The sequence below is a fragment of the Hemisphaericaspora subhashii genome (assembly GCF_019202705.1).
Source record: "Hemisphaericaspora subhashii strain CBS 10753 chromosome Unknown scaffold108, whole genome shotgun sequence".
In the NCBI taxonomy this organism is placed as follows: domain Eukaryota; kingdom Fungi; phylum Ascomycota; class Pichiomycetes; order Serinales; family Debaryomycetaceae; genus Hemisphaericaspora; species Hemisphaericaspora subhashii.
The window spans coordinates 1-13,923 of NW_026057320.1; the positions used below are offsets into that span (position 1 = coordinate 1).

Sequence of the window (13,923 nt, forward strand, 5' to 3'; positions counted from 1 at the left end):
CAATTCCCAATAGTTCACAGTTTTCCTCAGTGGACAATTCAAAACAGTCCGCATGATCTAAACTATTCTCTTTTGAAAAGAACGTGAACAATTTCTTGATTCGTTTGGCACTATTGATTCTAAACGCTTTGGATTGAATTTTGGTTTTGTACCAGTTGTTAAAAAGTTTAGACTTAAATGAAGTTTTGGTATTATACATGGCTTGAAAGTCGATTTCCTCTTCTTCTTCTGAGTTCTCAGCATCCGATGAAAATAAAATTGTATCCGATGAAATTAAAACTGTATTGGTGGCAGTAGTGGCAGTAGCAGGAATAGGAGTAGGAACAACAGTGGCACCAACAACAGGAGCAACAACAGGAGCAACAGCAGCGGTGGTAGTTTCAGCAGCGGCAACAACAACAGGAGCAACAGCAGCAACAACAGGGGCAGTGGTAATTTCAACAGCAACAGTAGTGAGAGACATAGAAGTAGGATCAGTAGTGGCGGTATTATCAGAAGATGATTCTAAGCCGGTTGATGATTCAGTTGTATTGTCAGCGGGTTCTGGATTGTAGTTCTCTAAGTCTTCGTTCATTGAGATTTGAACAAATATGTCGTGAATTGTCTCTGGTATTTTTTCTTGGGTTGTTTCTTTATAACAAGACTGCAAGAACTCAGTCATTGTGATTGGATAGGTGGAGTTTAATTTTGCCTTCTGATACTTGGCAATAAACCTGGCGGTTGCCTGGTTTTTCTGGAATAATCCAGTGAAATAAAGAGTCTTCATGTTCTTCTCAAGTTTCTTGAATTCCGCCTTGGATAATAATGATAATTTTGAATCAGAAGATTCTTGTGAATTCTTTGAAAAGATCTTAAAAGGCATTGTTGTTATATTTGTAATGTTTGGTCTATTTGTTGTAAAGTGAAGAAGAAACGTGTACAAAGAAATTGACGTTCTTTTGTTTTTTCGCAATCGAGAATTTATATTTACTTGTAAAAATTGCAACCATTATTTTTCCTAAGAAAATGTTATCAATCAGAAATTACTTACTTTGAAGCTTAACACAATTGGAATGCAAATTGTACATTATTTTCCTCTGAATATCATCCATTTCCCATTGAGGGTACTAGTCCATGTGTTGCATTACTTGACTAGGCATCTTCGAATTATCGTCTTATTTTCAGCAATCTTGGATATTGGAGTCAGATAAAGTGTTATTGGTCGCTTTGGGAGAGCTGCTTTTATTAAGAACTAAGGGTCAAAGGGAGAGATTCGCTGTTGCAAAGCTGTGAGTGTGTCTTGGTATACCGAGAAGGTTCTTGGGTCGAAGCGTTTCCAATTGAAGTTCTATCTCTAAATTGTTACCTTGTTTAACTCTTTTTATTGTCGTAAAATTGTGCGACACACGTTCTGATAGATTCTAAATGAAGGGTTGGTAGCGCCAGATTTGGACTTGTTTTCATTATGGGGTAGCGCAGTCAATTTTAAGAGACACTAAGAAATTAATTACAAAGGAGAATTAATCTTAAATGATATGTCTTGAATAATATTGTAAATCTTAGATATTGATTGTATTCATTATTATCACTACTATATCTATATATCAGTTTATGTTGACCAGTTTTCTTCGTTGAATTTGTTTGTTGACTTTTATTCTATTTGGAGAGTGGTACCCGACTTCCTTTTAGATAATCCTTTGGCTTACTGTTTATTTCAACAGACTTAATACAAACATTAATACAAACCGCGTTTACCTTCAGGCTTTTAACCAGCTTACTAATCAATCTAGAGGAGAACGGCGTTTACCCAGGAGCCAGCAGAACTAAAGACCACAGCATGTTTAATTTCAGAATTCATGCGTACAGTTTTCTCTCTGGAGTCAATCTACTAAAGTATGCTAAAGCCACTCCGGACCCAAAGAAGATGACGAGGGAATAAGTAAGGAATATGCGTCGATTTATGGTATAAGGGAAAAATCCATCTTTCTAGTGCATCGTTTATAGAAATAAGGTTTGTTGTTGTTGTTCACTATTGCCTTGCGTCTCGAAGAGATGCTGCTGGAGAGGGCAACAAGCGTCGAGGAGGAGTGGAAAATAGCTGTGATATCAAACAAATCAGATTATCTAGAGTTTTTAGAAGACAGAACTTGGGCTCATGTACCGAGTAAACATGTGCTGGTCAGATTAAGGAAGCTTCTAAGGAGTCCACTTTATAAAAGAAGCAAAAATAAAGGATAAATGGCATATCTTGGCCATTGCAGGTCCATAAAATGAAGACACTACAATTATCAATGTAATATGTATTTAAACCTGTTTCTATAAAACCTCGTTGTCTACTTTCTATTCAATGATTTTCGTTTCAACCATTTATCTCTACTTCCAACAATTTTCTTTTCAGCTTTAGGAACAACTTTTCCAACTTTATTTTGATTCAGTTGAACTTTAACAAATACCCCTTTTGCCTTTTCAATCGCCATGGATTTCCTTTGTTTGATTTCTTTTAATTTGGTAATTAATTTCAATTTCTTATCTTCTTCAAGATCTAATCGAATATGTTTTCCTTTCTTGACCGTGTTTGATTCTTCTTGGTTTTGTTGCAGTATTCCACTAGTTATGTCTTCAAGTATGTCATCAGGTAAATAGTCGGGTATTTCTTGATCTTTCTGTTGTTCCTGTTGTTGTTGTCTTTCCTTTTCTTCTTGTTCAGCCTTTCGTTGTTGTTGTTGAGCGGCGTAACGTGAATCCAATTCACGTCTTTTCTCACGTTGTGCAGCTTTTTCTTTTACCAATTGTTCACGTTTTTGTTTTTCAGTATCAAGAATGGCTTGTTTACTTTTTGATGTGCTTTCTTCTTCTGGAGCTTCATCGTCTGATTCGGATTCTTCTTCCTCTTCAGCTGATGATGATGATATGACAACTACCGGTTCAAGAACAGGTTGGGTTATTTCGATGACATCGTCATCGTCCTCATCGGTGAATTTTATTTTCTTCGCTTGAGTCCTAGTGATTGCCATTATTACTGTTTGTAGTTTCAAAAGTTTGTGGTATTTGAAGATATATTACGTATAAAATTTGAGATCATCTCAATTTTTTTCAGATTTTGCTCATCGGATATTTTTTTTCTTTTGGGTGCGAAAGACAATAGACACACAAAAAATTAAGATGTCACTCACTAGAGCCTATTAAACTCGGTAACCGATTCTCCATCGATGGTTACATACTTATATGTTGCCTTTGTTCTATTGGTTTTGGAAGCACATTTGTTTGAAAGCTTCCAATTTGCAACACTCTGCTACCACAAAGAATACACTACGTCAACAATAGAACAACCCAGTAAAATGTGTCAACTATTTCTGTAAATGGACACTTATCTCCAAACATGAAGAAATGGCTGCAAATTAAATTTCTTAATATTTGCAACATTCAATTCGTTCTCTATAAATTATATAATGCCTATTGAATCCAACTATTAAGACCAAATGTTCTCCATCTATTTCTATTAATACCGAAAACAAATCTCTCTACAAAATTTTGTTTAATTAAATAATTTAAAGTATCCTTCAGAATTTCTAATCCATGAATAACCAAAGTATCAACTTGTTTAAACCCATTACACAATTTAATCAAATTGATTCCATCGATTCTCTCATTAAAACTTATATCAAGATAGTTCAAGTCATGTTGAACTTTATTCAAATCGGCAGCAATTTGTATAATTGAATCATTATCGATATTCATTTCATTAAGGTATAACTGGGATAGATTTATGCAATAGTTGAATATGTTTGATATATGAATCAGTTGAGGTGAATACTTTGAAAATGAAATATATTTCCCGTTTCCAATATTTAAACTTGTCAATTTCGCACCACAAATCTTCAAGAGTTTAATTAAGCCATGCAGGGAAAGATTATGATTATAAATATCCAATTTTGTAAGTTGTTTAAACTGAACAATTTCATTGACTTCATTCAAAGATATCATAGAATGATCTTTACCCCCTTCACGAAATGTTAATTCTTTCAATGAAAACTTTGGATTGAAATTCTTTAATAAAATCAAAAAGGTAAAGAATGATAAATTTGAATTGTTTTCAAAATAAATCTTTTCTAATTTGGTACATCTAATTAGGAATTCTCCAAATTCAGATAGTTTATCATTAAATTCATACGATACAATCGTCAAATCTGTCAAATTTGGGAAATTCAAATCTAACATTCTAATGGTTGAGATTTTGGAAGGATGATTTACTAGTGTTAAACATTGTAATTGGTATGAATCTGGCAGTTGTTGTTTCAACTTTTGAAAAATCTTATCTCTTCTAGGATAATTGGTTTCGCCCGGCTTCGTGACTAGAAGCTGTAGCTCCTTTAAAGATTTAAATTGATTCAATAATAGCCTTCCTCCGTAAGACAAATCTTCATTTATTGTTAGTTTGAGAGTTTGTAGATTCTGAAAGTTCCTCAATTTCCAACTCAGTTTGATTAATTGATCTAAAAGTAATGAGATTGTCATATTCCTGTCAAGTAATTCTAATCTTTCAATCGAGATTGGTTGAACAATCAACGTTTCAAGAATCTTATTCAATGACGGTGAATGGATTGAATTGAATTTGATGGAAAACCTCTTCAGGTTTATTTTCTTCAATAATCGTGAGGCATTCGTGAATTCATTCAATGTTATACCTTGCTTCAAATTAATTCTTGAATTATACAACTCCTGCAATGAAATCAACGCGAAATACCATGTCTTACAAACTAAATGACATTGCAAGATTGACTTTAGTTCCAAATCTTTGAATATCAACCCAATAATTTCCTGTGGTAGATAATGAAACGGATCTAACACTCTCTTTGGTTTCTTTATCTGTCGTTGCTTCTCTTCCAGTTCCGCCCTTCTCTTTGTTTTCAACTCTGAGTTCAATTTCCGATATTGTGATTTCAAATTCATAAATAATTTCTCAGGAACACTAATCTGAAACTCGGTGATCGCTTTCTCAATTATATATACCCCAGTTTGATAACATTTATATGCCTCTACTGTTTTCCCCATATTATATAACAATTTCCCTCTTCTTAAGTATCCTTTACAACCCAATGGATCAAGTTCCATCAATTTCTTAGCATCCAAAAGCGCATTCGCCACCTGTCCTAATTTTTCGAAAGTAGCAGCACGTTGATCATATAATGGACATATCTTGGGATGAATTATAGGCCCCATGATAGGTTTCTCAGCCAATCCATGTTGTTTTCGTATGAGTTTGATCTGGGATTGTGGGCGTGAAGATAGTTGAGAAATTAATTGATTATAAATTCCTAATGCTTTAACATAATCTTGTGATTTGAAATAGATAATAGCTAGTTGGGTCTTATCTTCTATTAACTGAGAATCAGACATGACATAATAAGTTTGGATTTTAGGTGGCCGTAATACAATGGTCCCCCCTTGAAAAGAAAAATGAGTTGTTTATTAATTTTTGGCTGTATCTCTGCGGACACCGCAATCTAAGATCTATAATTAGATTCCAGGGAAGACGCGTTTTATAGAGTTTCCCTACAAACTAAGAGTGATGTCATTGTTTATACGTGCGATTGAGATACTACTAGTATCAATTGTAATGGGAGCATCAACCTTTGGGGTAGGTTTGATACCTTTGAAATTGAACTTATCAAAACTACAATTAAACAATATGTCATTGTTTAGTATGGGGATCTTAATTGGAACTTCGATTGTAATTATATTACCGGAGGGTGTTGAAATGTTGTCAGGATCATTAGATAAGAAGGAGGAAGTATCGAAATATATCGGATTGCCAATTTTAATTGGATTTGTATTGATGTTTGTATTAGAAAATTCACCGGTGATTTCATATATTGGTGGGGATTATAGCTTTCTTGAATATGGCAATGGAACCAATACCAATATCATAAAATCAATTACAGGGTCTTCGATAACTATTGGTTTAGTAGTACATGGATTGGTAGATGGGATTTCTTTAGGATCATCATTTCTGAAAAATGAACAAATGTTTAAATTATTAATCTTTTTAGCAATAATAGTTCATAAATTACCAACTGCATTTAGTTTAGTCTCAATATTGATTCATGAAGGTATTAATGATGATTTATTATACTGGCATATCTTCGTATTCGCCATGCTGACACCAATTGCCTCATTGGTTACATTTGCAATCGTGGCAATAATTCATAAAGATAATGAATTCATCATTGGGATATTATTGTTGTTTTCAGGTGGAACATTTCTTTATGTTGTCAATCATGTTATAGGAGAAATGTTTGACAATCATAAGGCTGAGAATTTACCGGTTAGTGTAGAGAGTGATGGGACATATATATCGCAACCTTCCGCGCCGCATTCACATCCAAGCATGAATTTAAGTGAGTTGGGGCTTTCATTATTGGGAATTGTAATTCCATTGATACTAAGTATCACATTTCACGAATAATACTGATCTATATTTATTTGTATTTATAATTACAATTCAACATATTATTTATATACTTCTAAAAAAAAAATCGTAACAAAGACTCTAGCTAAAAACTGATCCATAGTATTGATTGACAGGTTCTTCAGATTCAATCAGATCAGAGTGTCCTAAATCAGCATGTGGGGCGATTTCTTCTTCCAAAGTATCATCATCATTATGATATCCTTCATCCTCTTCTACTTTTCCCACATACTCTCTTGGTTGATGATGATTATCTTCATCAGCATTCAAACTACTACTCTCTTCTTCCTCATCCTCTTCTTCTTCTGTAACCGCATTTTCAAAATTCTCGTCATCCAAAGCATCAGCCAAATCTTGCTCATCCACATCATCCTGTTGCCAAGTAACATTTGGGATTTCAAACAAGTCCTCATCATGGCCATCGATATGTAATTCACCTAATTTGTCAGCCATACTCTTCTCTAAAGCCGCCCAGTTTAAACTATATGTATCATCATCTCCAACGACACCCGCAGTTGTTGAGTCACTATATTGACGCAAATTAGATGAAGACCGTTCATTTTTCAATCTATTCAAACCAATATATGAATTCTGATGAGAATTGGATCTTGATCTACTTGGCAAATTAGCTTTTTCTTTGAATGCTGAAGATTCTGGTTCCAAGATTTCCACTGTGGCTAGATCTCCACTTCTGAGACTACTCGTACTATTTCCTCTAACGTGCATTGCTGGCAATCCCGCGACGTTCTTTACTGAATACATGGACGATTCGTCATCGAGATAAGGATTCGACTTGGCATCTAATGGAACCCGATCATTTTTGAATTTCTTGAATGCAGCGGTATTCTTTTCTTGTTGACTATTTAAATACAGATCAATATTAAATCTGAAATTTCCTGAACTTTTCGCTTTACGGACTTTAAGTCTAGCTTCGGTGGCATCTTTTTGAGCTTTGGTTAATAGCTGTTGTCTCAGTGGTTGTTGATGATTCTCGTCCGAATCATTCTCATCATTGACTAAAGTGGATGCATCATCATGAATTTTGTTGGATAATTGCAGATATGAAGAGCTTGAAATCATCTTTCTCTTTGGAGAACTTGTACCTGTTCCTTCGGAAGATACTGATATATTCAATTGTCCTTTACTGCTAATTGGATAACCTTTTGTCCTAAGAATTGCCGAGATATTCCGTTTAGAGCCAATGCTTCCAGAAGCTGAATTATGTCTTTTGATTCCAGGTGGGATTCTTTTATGAAATGAAACAGATTTGGGTAATCCTTTATGCATCAGTAAACTCTTGTGAACTTCACTATGAATGCTATAACTGATTCTATTATTTGTTGAAGTGATGATTCTCCCACGTAATAATGAAATCGCTTTATCTAAAGCAAATTCAACCCCACAATTATTATGAATAATTGAAACTTTTGGCCAAGCAGCTTTAGCACCACGACAGAAGAAATCTAATAAAAATTCTTCATTTGGGTTTTTGAATAAGTTTAATAAATCTAACATTTTATATTTGTGCATAATAGTAATATCCCCACTATAACTTTGTGATAATACCGCGATTACTTTACTCATTAATTCTTTACCAACATCCAATTCACCTAACATTTGCAAATAATGAACAATTTCTGAAGATACAAAATCATAAACGTTAGTTAATCCATGTTTTAACTTATGATGAAATTCTCCTTCAACATCTCCTCCTATATTATTAACTGAGATTCTCATAACTGAAACAACGTGGGGATTTACCTGTACGGCAACAATATGATCAACATTAAACATTTCTGAAAGTCTAGCTATTGGTAAATCATTTTCCACTGACCCATCGGTATATTTGGTTGATACATCATTATTCCATTCATGAATTTCATTAGTCTTGGGATTCTTCTCATATACAATACAAGAAGGAAAAATACCAGGTAATGAACAACTTGCACATACAGCTGACCAAATTAAACAATTAGGTGCAGTTAAATAATTTAATAATTTACTTTGTTCATGGATAGTACCTGGTGAAACACTAATATTCAAAATCTTACCAGTTCTATTATAAGCTTCTCTAAAGGTTAAATCACCCAAATAATTGGCCATAGTTCTTTGTAAACCCACAATATCAAATAAAGTACCATATTTAATGAAATGACCCAAATAATGTAACAATTGTTTAAATGTAGGTAAATTTGCAATATCTTCTTTATCTTCAACTTCAAAAATATCCCATTTATCTCTAGGAAAATTGGCCAAGATTTCTAAAGTTGCTTCATGAGAATAAGAACATAAAATACTAGCCATAATTGAACCTGCTGATGAACCACTAATAATACGAGGAAGAACATTATTTTCAAATAATGTTGCTAATACACCAATATGAAAAACACCAAATGTACTACCACCAGATAAAACCAAGGCAGTTCTACCAATATTTTTTCTAGTTTGAATCAACATTCCTAAAAGGTATCTATCATCTAAATCAACTTCTTTATTGTTAAGTAAATAATCTAAACTTACTTTACATTCTTGAATATATTCTTCAATTAATTTCTTAGTGCCAACATATGAATGTCTATATAAATGACTATCACCCATATTACCAAGATTTCTAACCCATTTTGTTCTAACCAAATATAATAATAATTTATAATCACCTGATAATCTTGCCTTTCTCATTTCTTGTAAATTATTATAAACTAACTCAAAATCATATAATTCTGATCTAGGATCTGATTTCCAAGTATTATTTCCCATTAATTCATCTAATTTTAATGAAATCTCTAACCAAGTTTGATAACTTGTAGCCAATTCTTGTTGTTCTAATAAATGTCTAATAAGTAAACTTTTCTCATTACGACCCCCAAAGAATCTATTTATAATTGGAAATGATTTAATCCAATTATAATTACCATTTGGTTGTTTTACTTGTGGTTTTATCTCATGATATTGTTCAAATAAGGCAGGTACAATTTCATTAAGTTGAAGTGGTCTTGGTTGTAATGGAATAAGGGCTAAACTATCTGACATCGTTGAATGATTATCTTAAAATAGATTATTTGCTGAGTTATTTTGTCTTTGAAATATTAGTTTTGATAATAATTATATAATTAAAGATGTTTTCTTTCTGTATATATATAAATGTACATAGTCTATCTATTTATCTGTTTTATTGTCTTTAAAGGTTTAATTATAAATTCCATTTGCATATGATAAATTTTTAATATGGTGGGGTTATTTATAAGGTTGCATTGTATGGAGGCTAAGTAGTAACAAATTAACAATAGACGGAAGGGTCGTGTACTATTGTACCCAAAAACAAAGTTCCCACTCTCTCTCTCTTTACTGCCTCTAACAAAAATTGGTTGCAAAAAACAAACCACAGTTGATTTCCATGTGATTTAGATGTTGCCAAATATAGCAACAGTGCACTACAAGCGAATAAACAGAGATTATGTCAATACATAGGTCAACCTGATACATACAATAGTAACTATGTAGTCATCTAGAACATTTAATGATCTTATAGAACAAAAAAGTACTAGAGAGTTTATTCCAATTTCATTGCTTACAGGAATAACAATGGTTGTTGATACATTAAAATCATAACTAATGGATGACTGCGAACGCATACTGCCTAGCAACAGAGCTTACAGGAGATCAGATGCAATCTCACTCCAAACAACTGGGTTGAAAACAAAAAGATGGATCTTCTCCCAAAACAACCATCTAAGTTGGGCAAGATGAAACCCAGATTTGCTGACAAAAGCATTCTCAGTACATCAATAATGCATGGTGAATCCCGCATTGTGTTGCACGATAAATAGGCCATCCCCCCACCCCCCCCTGTGACTAGCAAACTTCTGAAGTTAGTGTCTGTTGGTGCCGTAATCAACTTGTTTGACTTTTGAAGGTAGTCTTTCTAACCTTTAAAGTAACAAAACAGGGTCAGCAAGATTCTTCGGTTGTATATTTTTCATTATCAAGAACTCAAACATAAGGAGAAAGTATCATGTTTCACTGTTGTATGGTTTTGGTACATGTACTCTGTCCCTGTTACTCCTATTACTATATATGTTTTGATGTACAACGTGTAGGTTTTCCCAGAAGAATGACCTTCCTATTTAAAAAGTGGTTAGGATATCAATTTTCTCCAGTACCTGGTAAATGTCGGGCCCTTTCTCGACGACATAAACTGCGACATTGACCATCGCCGATAATTTTTTTTTAAGACTCACCTAGTTAATCAATTACCTGTAACTATCTGTGGTGATCAAAGGATTAAAAGTTCGATATCTTCAATAATAAATATCGAAGTTTGAGAGCTAAGTGCTATCTACGTGGTTTCCGAGGTGATTTCATTTAATAAAAATATAAGGAGATTCCATTTATCCTCCAAGACTATTAAAAAAATAGCCGTTCAAAAAAGGCATACTTCATCAGCACCTAGAGTAAATCCGGAAATGGAACAAGCTCCGGCAATTAAACAAGGTCAAATAAACCTACCCGCGCCGTTTTGTATGACTACTTTGCTTCATTTAACTGATGAAACTGCTAGACCTTTAATTAGCTTAAGTACCCACAAGGGCCGATATCTTTTTGGGAAAGTTCCAGAAGGTTCCCAACGAATTTTGAACACCTTCAAATTGCGTTATAATAATCTTAAAGGTATTTTTCTTTCAGGAACAATTAATTCATGGACAGATATTGGTGGTCTTGCTGGACTTTTCTTGACTATATCCGATGGAAGTTCTAAAGATGTGAATGTATTTGGTAATAGAAACTTAATTCAATATATTATTGCAACTTGGAGACATTTCGTATTTAGAAAAGGAGTTAAAATCAACATTACTGATCCAGAATCTGATCTAATACACGATGGCGAAGAAGTAAATATTTTCAGTATTAAAATTCCTAGGGATAAACCTACCCATACTACTCGCAGAGATAGGCAGAAAATCCACAATAGTGCATTAGATAAACTTATATCATGTATGTTCCCGATGGATACCAGTATTGTGAATAGCAAAGATCCAGAATCTTACACCAAGATAGATCCTAGCCTTCATACGTATGTTGATTTGCCGCCAGCTCCTCACGTATATCAATCACAAGAATCATACTCTTATTTGATACGAATTTTGCCTGCTCCCGGTAAGTTCAATCCTAAGGAGGCCATTGCTCTTGGGGTGAAGCCGGGTCCTTTGTTTAGACAGTTACAGTTGGGTCTGGTTGTATTGAATGAAGCCGGGGAAGAGGTCCATCCTCATCAAGTCATGGGCGAAAGCAGAAAATTGTCGAAAGTATTGGTTGTGGATATTCCAAATAATTTTTATTATGGCAATACGATTAAATGTAAAGAATGGTTTATCAAAGATGAAAAGAAAGGAGATGAAGATATTGGATTGGTTTATCATTTCTTGGGAGCTGATGTTGATTTCAATTTGGAAAAATATACAAAAGACTTCTTGTGTCAATTTCCTCAAGATACCCAACATGTCATTAGTCATCCTTCAATGACTAACAATACAATATTAAACATCCGTTCATCGTGTAATATTTTAACTTTGAAATCATTAATGAATGAAAATTTCAATGTAATAAACCTGGAGCCATACGTGCCTTTAAATCCAAATGATAGAATAACTAGGCTTCACGCCCTCCAAACATATTGTATAACCTATGATGGAATTCAACCAGATACCTCGGCCATTTTTGATGGTGACAGCGAACAGATTTATAAAGAGAAGGTTATTCCTTCACTTGAACCGTTAGATGTCCCTATTAAATCATTTTCAGAGTTGGCAAATAAGAAAATAGACTTCCTGTCAAGCAAGAGCAGTTCTTCGCTCAAAGACCAAGTTCAAGTTATTACCTTGGGTACTGGTTCATCTTTACCTACTGCGAGTAGAAACGTTACTGGAAACTTAGTAAGAATTCCATTCCGGAAGACCAAAGATTCTGATATAACTTTTAGAAGTGTTTTATTAGATGGTGGTGAAGCCACCCTTGGAAATCTTAAGAGAATGGTAGGTCCTAATGGATCTCAAGAGTTATTGAAAGAGTTGTCTTTGATTTTCTTGAGTCATTTACATGCGGATCATCATTTAGGTATTGTTTCCGTAATCAATGAATGGTTTGAAGTGAATCACGATGATGACGATGCCAGATTGCATTTGATTGTACCAGATGACTATATTATGTTCTTGGAAGATTGGTATTCATTGGAAGAGAACTACCATAAGTTTTATAATAAGGACAAGCTTCGTGTCTTCAGTGCAGAAGCGTTCGTACCTCCTCTGCGTGCGACCGGTCCAGTGAGACCAATTAGCTTGAAACAGTTTGAAAGAATATTTGATCTGGGTGAGAAACATGATGCTTTTCGTGTTCCAGTTAATGTTGATACTAGTGAAATTTACAAAATGTACGAATATATTGGGTTGAAGAGAGTTGAACTCGCCAGAGCTCATCATTGTGCATTTTCTTATAGTTCAGTAATGAAGTATAAACTTAGCAAGGACGAGAACTTTATTGTATCATATTCTGGTGATACGGCTCCAAACCCATATTTTGCATATATAGGATATGGAACCGATTTATTAATTCATGAAGCAACCTTTGCGAACTCTTTAGCTAAGGACGCATATGAAAAGAAGCACTCAACAATGATTGAAGCCATACACGTTGCGCTTTGTATGAATTGTCCCAAAATAATTCTTACACATTTCAGCTCAAGATTCGCAAACACTAATAATTGCATCAAAAGAACTAGGATGAAGGAGGCTGCTGAGCATGTTGAGCACTATATGAAAAACATGAGAAGAAGGTCAGAGATCTTTGATTTTGATATTAAATCGAACCCATTGAAATATTCAAAAACATACGATAATTTAGAGATATATTTTGCTTATGATTTGATGTCTGTCAGATACAGTGATATAAAATTACAAGAGAAATATTGGGATATTTTTGATGAAATATTCACGCCAAGTATGTTTGAAAGAGAAGTTGATGAAAATTTTGAAGAAGAAGGTGTACCTCCAAAAGATGCACCAGCAAAAAGACAAAAAATCACCGATCAATGGTACTGATAGAATTATGTTGGTAGTTTAACAAATGCCTGTTATGTAAAAAAAAGTAAAAGAATTCTTGTAATATAAACTAAAGATTTTATGTAAATAGAAACACTATATAAAGTTTGATAGAATAAGTCATTACTAAACTCATCTTGAAAGTTGTGATCAAAATTTCGATGATTTGTTATTAATTGTGTAGTAGTAAAGGGTGGGCAAACTGTATAAATAAAACCGTAAGATTACATTCGTGCTTTCGTATCTACATAAATTACTCTACATAATAATTACGTGCTTTATTATTTAATATGTATAGAAGGATGTAGATCATGTTAACTGCATGTGCACAGAGTTTCTACCTATTCTTCCAAGATCTACTGAACCTGTGAATCTATACGAATA

The 13,923-nt window shown here is 33.8% G+C and overlaps 6 protein-coding genes across 6 annotated transcripts; 2 read left to right on the forward strand and 4 right to left on the reverse strand. All coding sequences in view use genetic code 12, as the record gives it.

The window, feature by feature from the left end:
* Positions 1-862, reverse strand: J8A68_003524 (uncharacterized protein; the record flags this gene model as incomplete). Its single annotated transcript, XM_049407389.1, has 1 exon — positions 1-862. A coding segment is annotated over one exon (862 nt), but the record flags the coding sequence as incomplete, so codon positions are not given.
* Positions 863-2,312: 1,450 nt separating this feature from the next.
* BUD21 (Bud21p) lies at positions 2,313-2,993 on the reverse strand (the record flags this gene model as incomplete). The annotated part of the gene is made up of 1 exon (XM_049407391.1): positions 2,313-2,993. The coding sequence occupies one exon, from the start codon at positions 2,991-2,993 to the stop codon at positions 2,313-2,315; it is 681 nt and encodes a 226-aa protein (XP_049263168.1).
* Positions 2,994-3,432: 439 nt separating this feature from the next.
* J8A68_003526 (DNA-binding SCF ubiquitin ligase subunit) lies at positions 3,433-5,376 on the reverse strand (the record flags this gene model as incomplete). The annotated part of the gene is made up of 1 exon (XM_049407392.1): positions 3,433-5,376. One exon carries the CDS (start codon positions 5,374-5,376, stop codon positions 3,433-3,435), a length of 1,944 nt encoding a protein of 647 aa, XP_049263169.1.
* A 220-nt stretch (positions 5,377-5,596) lies between these two features.
* Positions 5,597-6,445, forward strand: J8A68_003527 (Mn(2+) transporter; the record flags this gene model as incomplete). Its single annotated transcript, XM_049407393.1, has 1 exon — positions 5,597-6,445. One exon carries the CDS (start codon positions 5,597-5,599, stop codon positions 6,443-6,445), a length of 849 nt encoding a protein of 282 aa, XP_049263170.1.
* Positions 6,446-6,529: 84 nt separating this feature from the next.
* On the reverse strand, positions 6,530-9,478 carry J8A68_003528 (uncharacterized protein; the record flags this gene model as incomplete). Its single annotated transcript, XM_049407394.1, has 1 exon — positions 6,530-9,478. One exon carries the CDS (start codon positions 9,476-9,478, stop codon positions 6,530-6,532), a length of 2,949 nt encoding a protein of 982 aa, XP_049263171.1.
* A 1,433-nt stretch (positions 9,479-10,911) lies between these two features.
* On the forward strand, positions 10,912-13,539 carry J8A68_003529 (tRNase Z; the record flags this gene model as incomplete). The annotated part of the gene is made up of 1 exon (XM_049407395.1): positions 10,912-13,539. One exon carries the CDS (start codon positions 10,912-10,914, stop codon positions 13,537-13,539), a length of 2,628 nt encoding a protein of 875 aa, XP_049263172.1.
* Between the last annotated feature and the right edge of the window lie 384 nt (positions 13,540-13,923).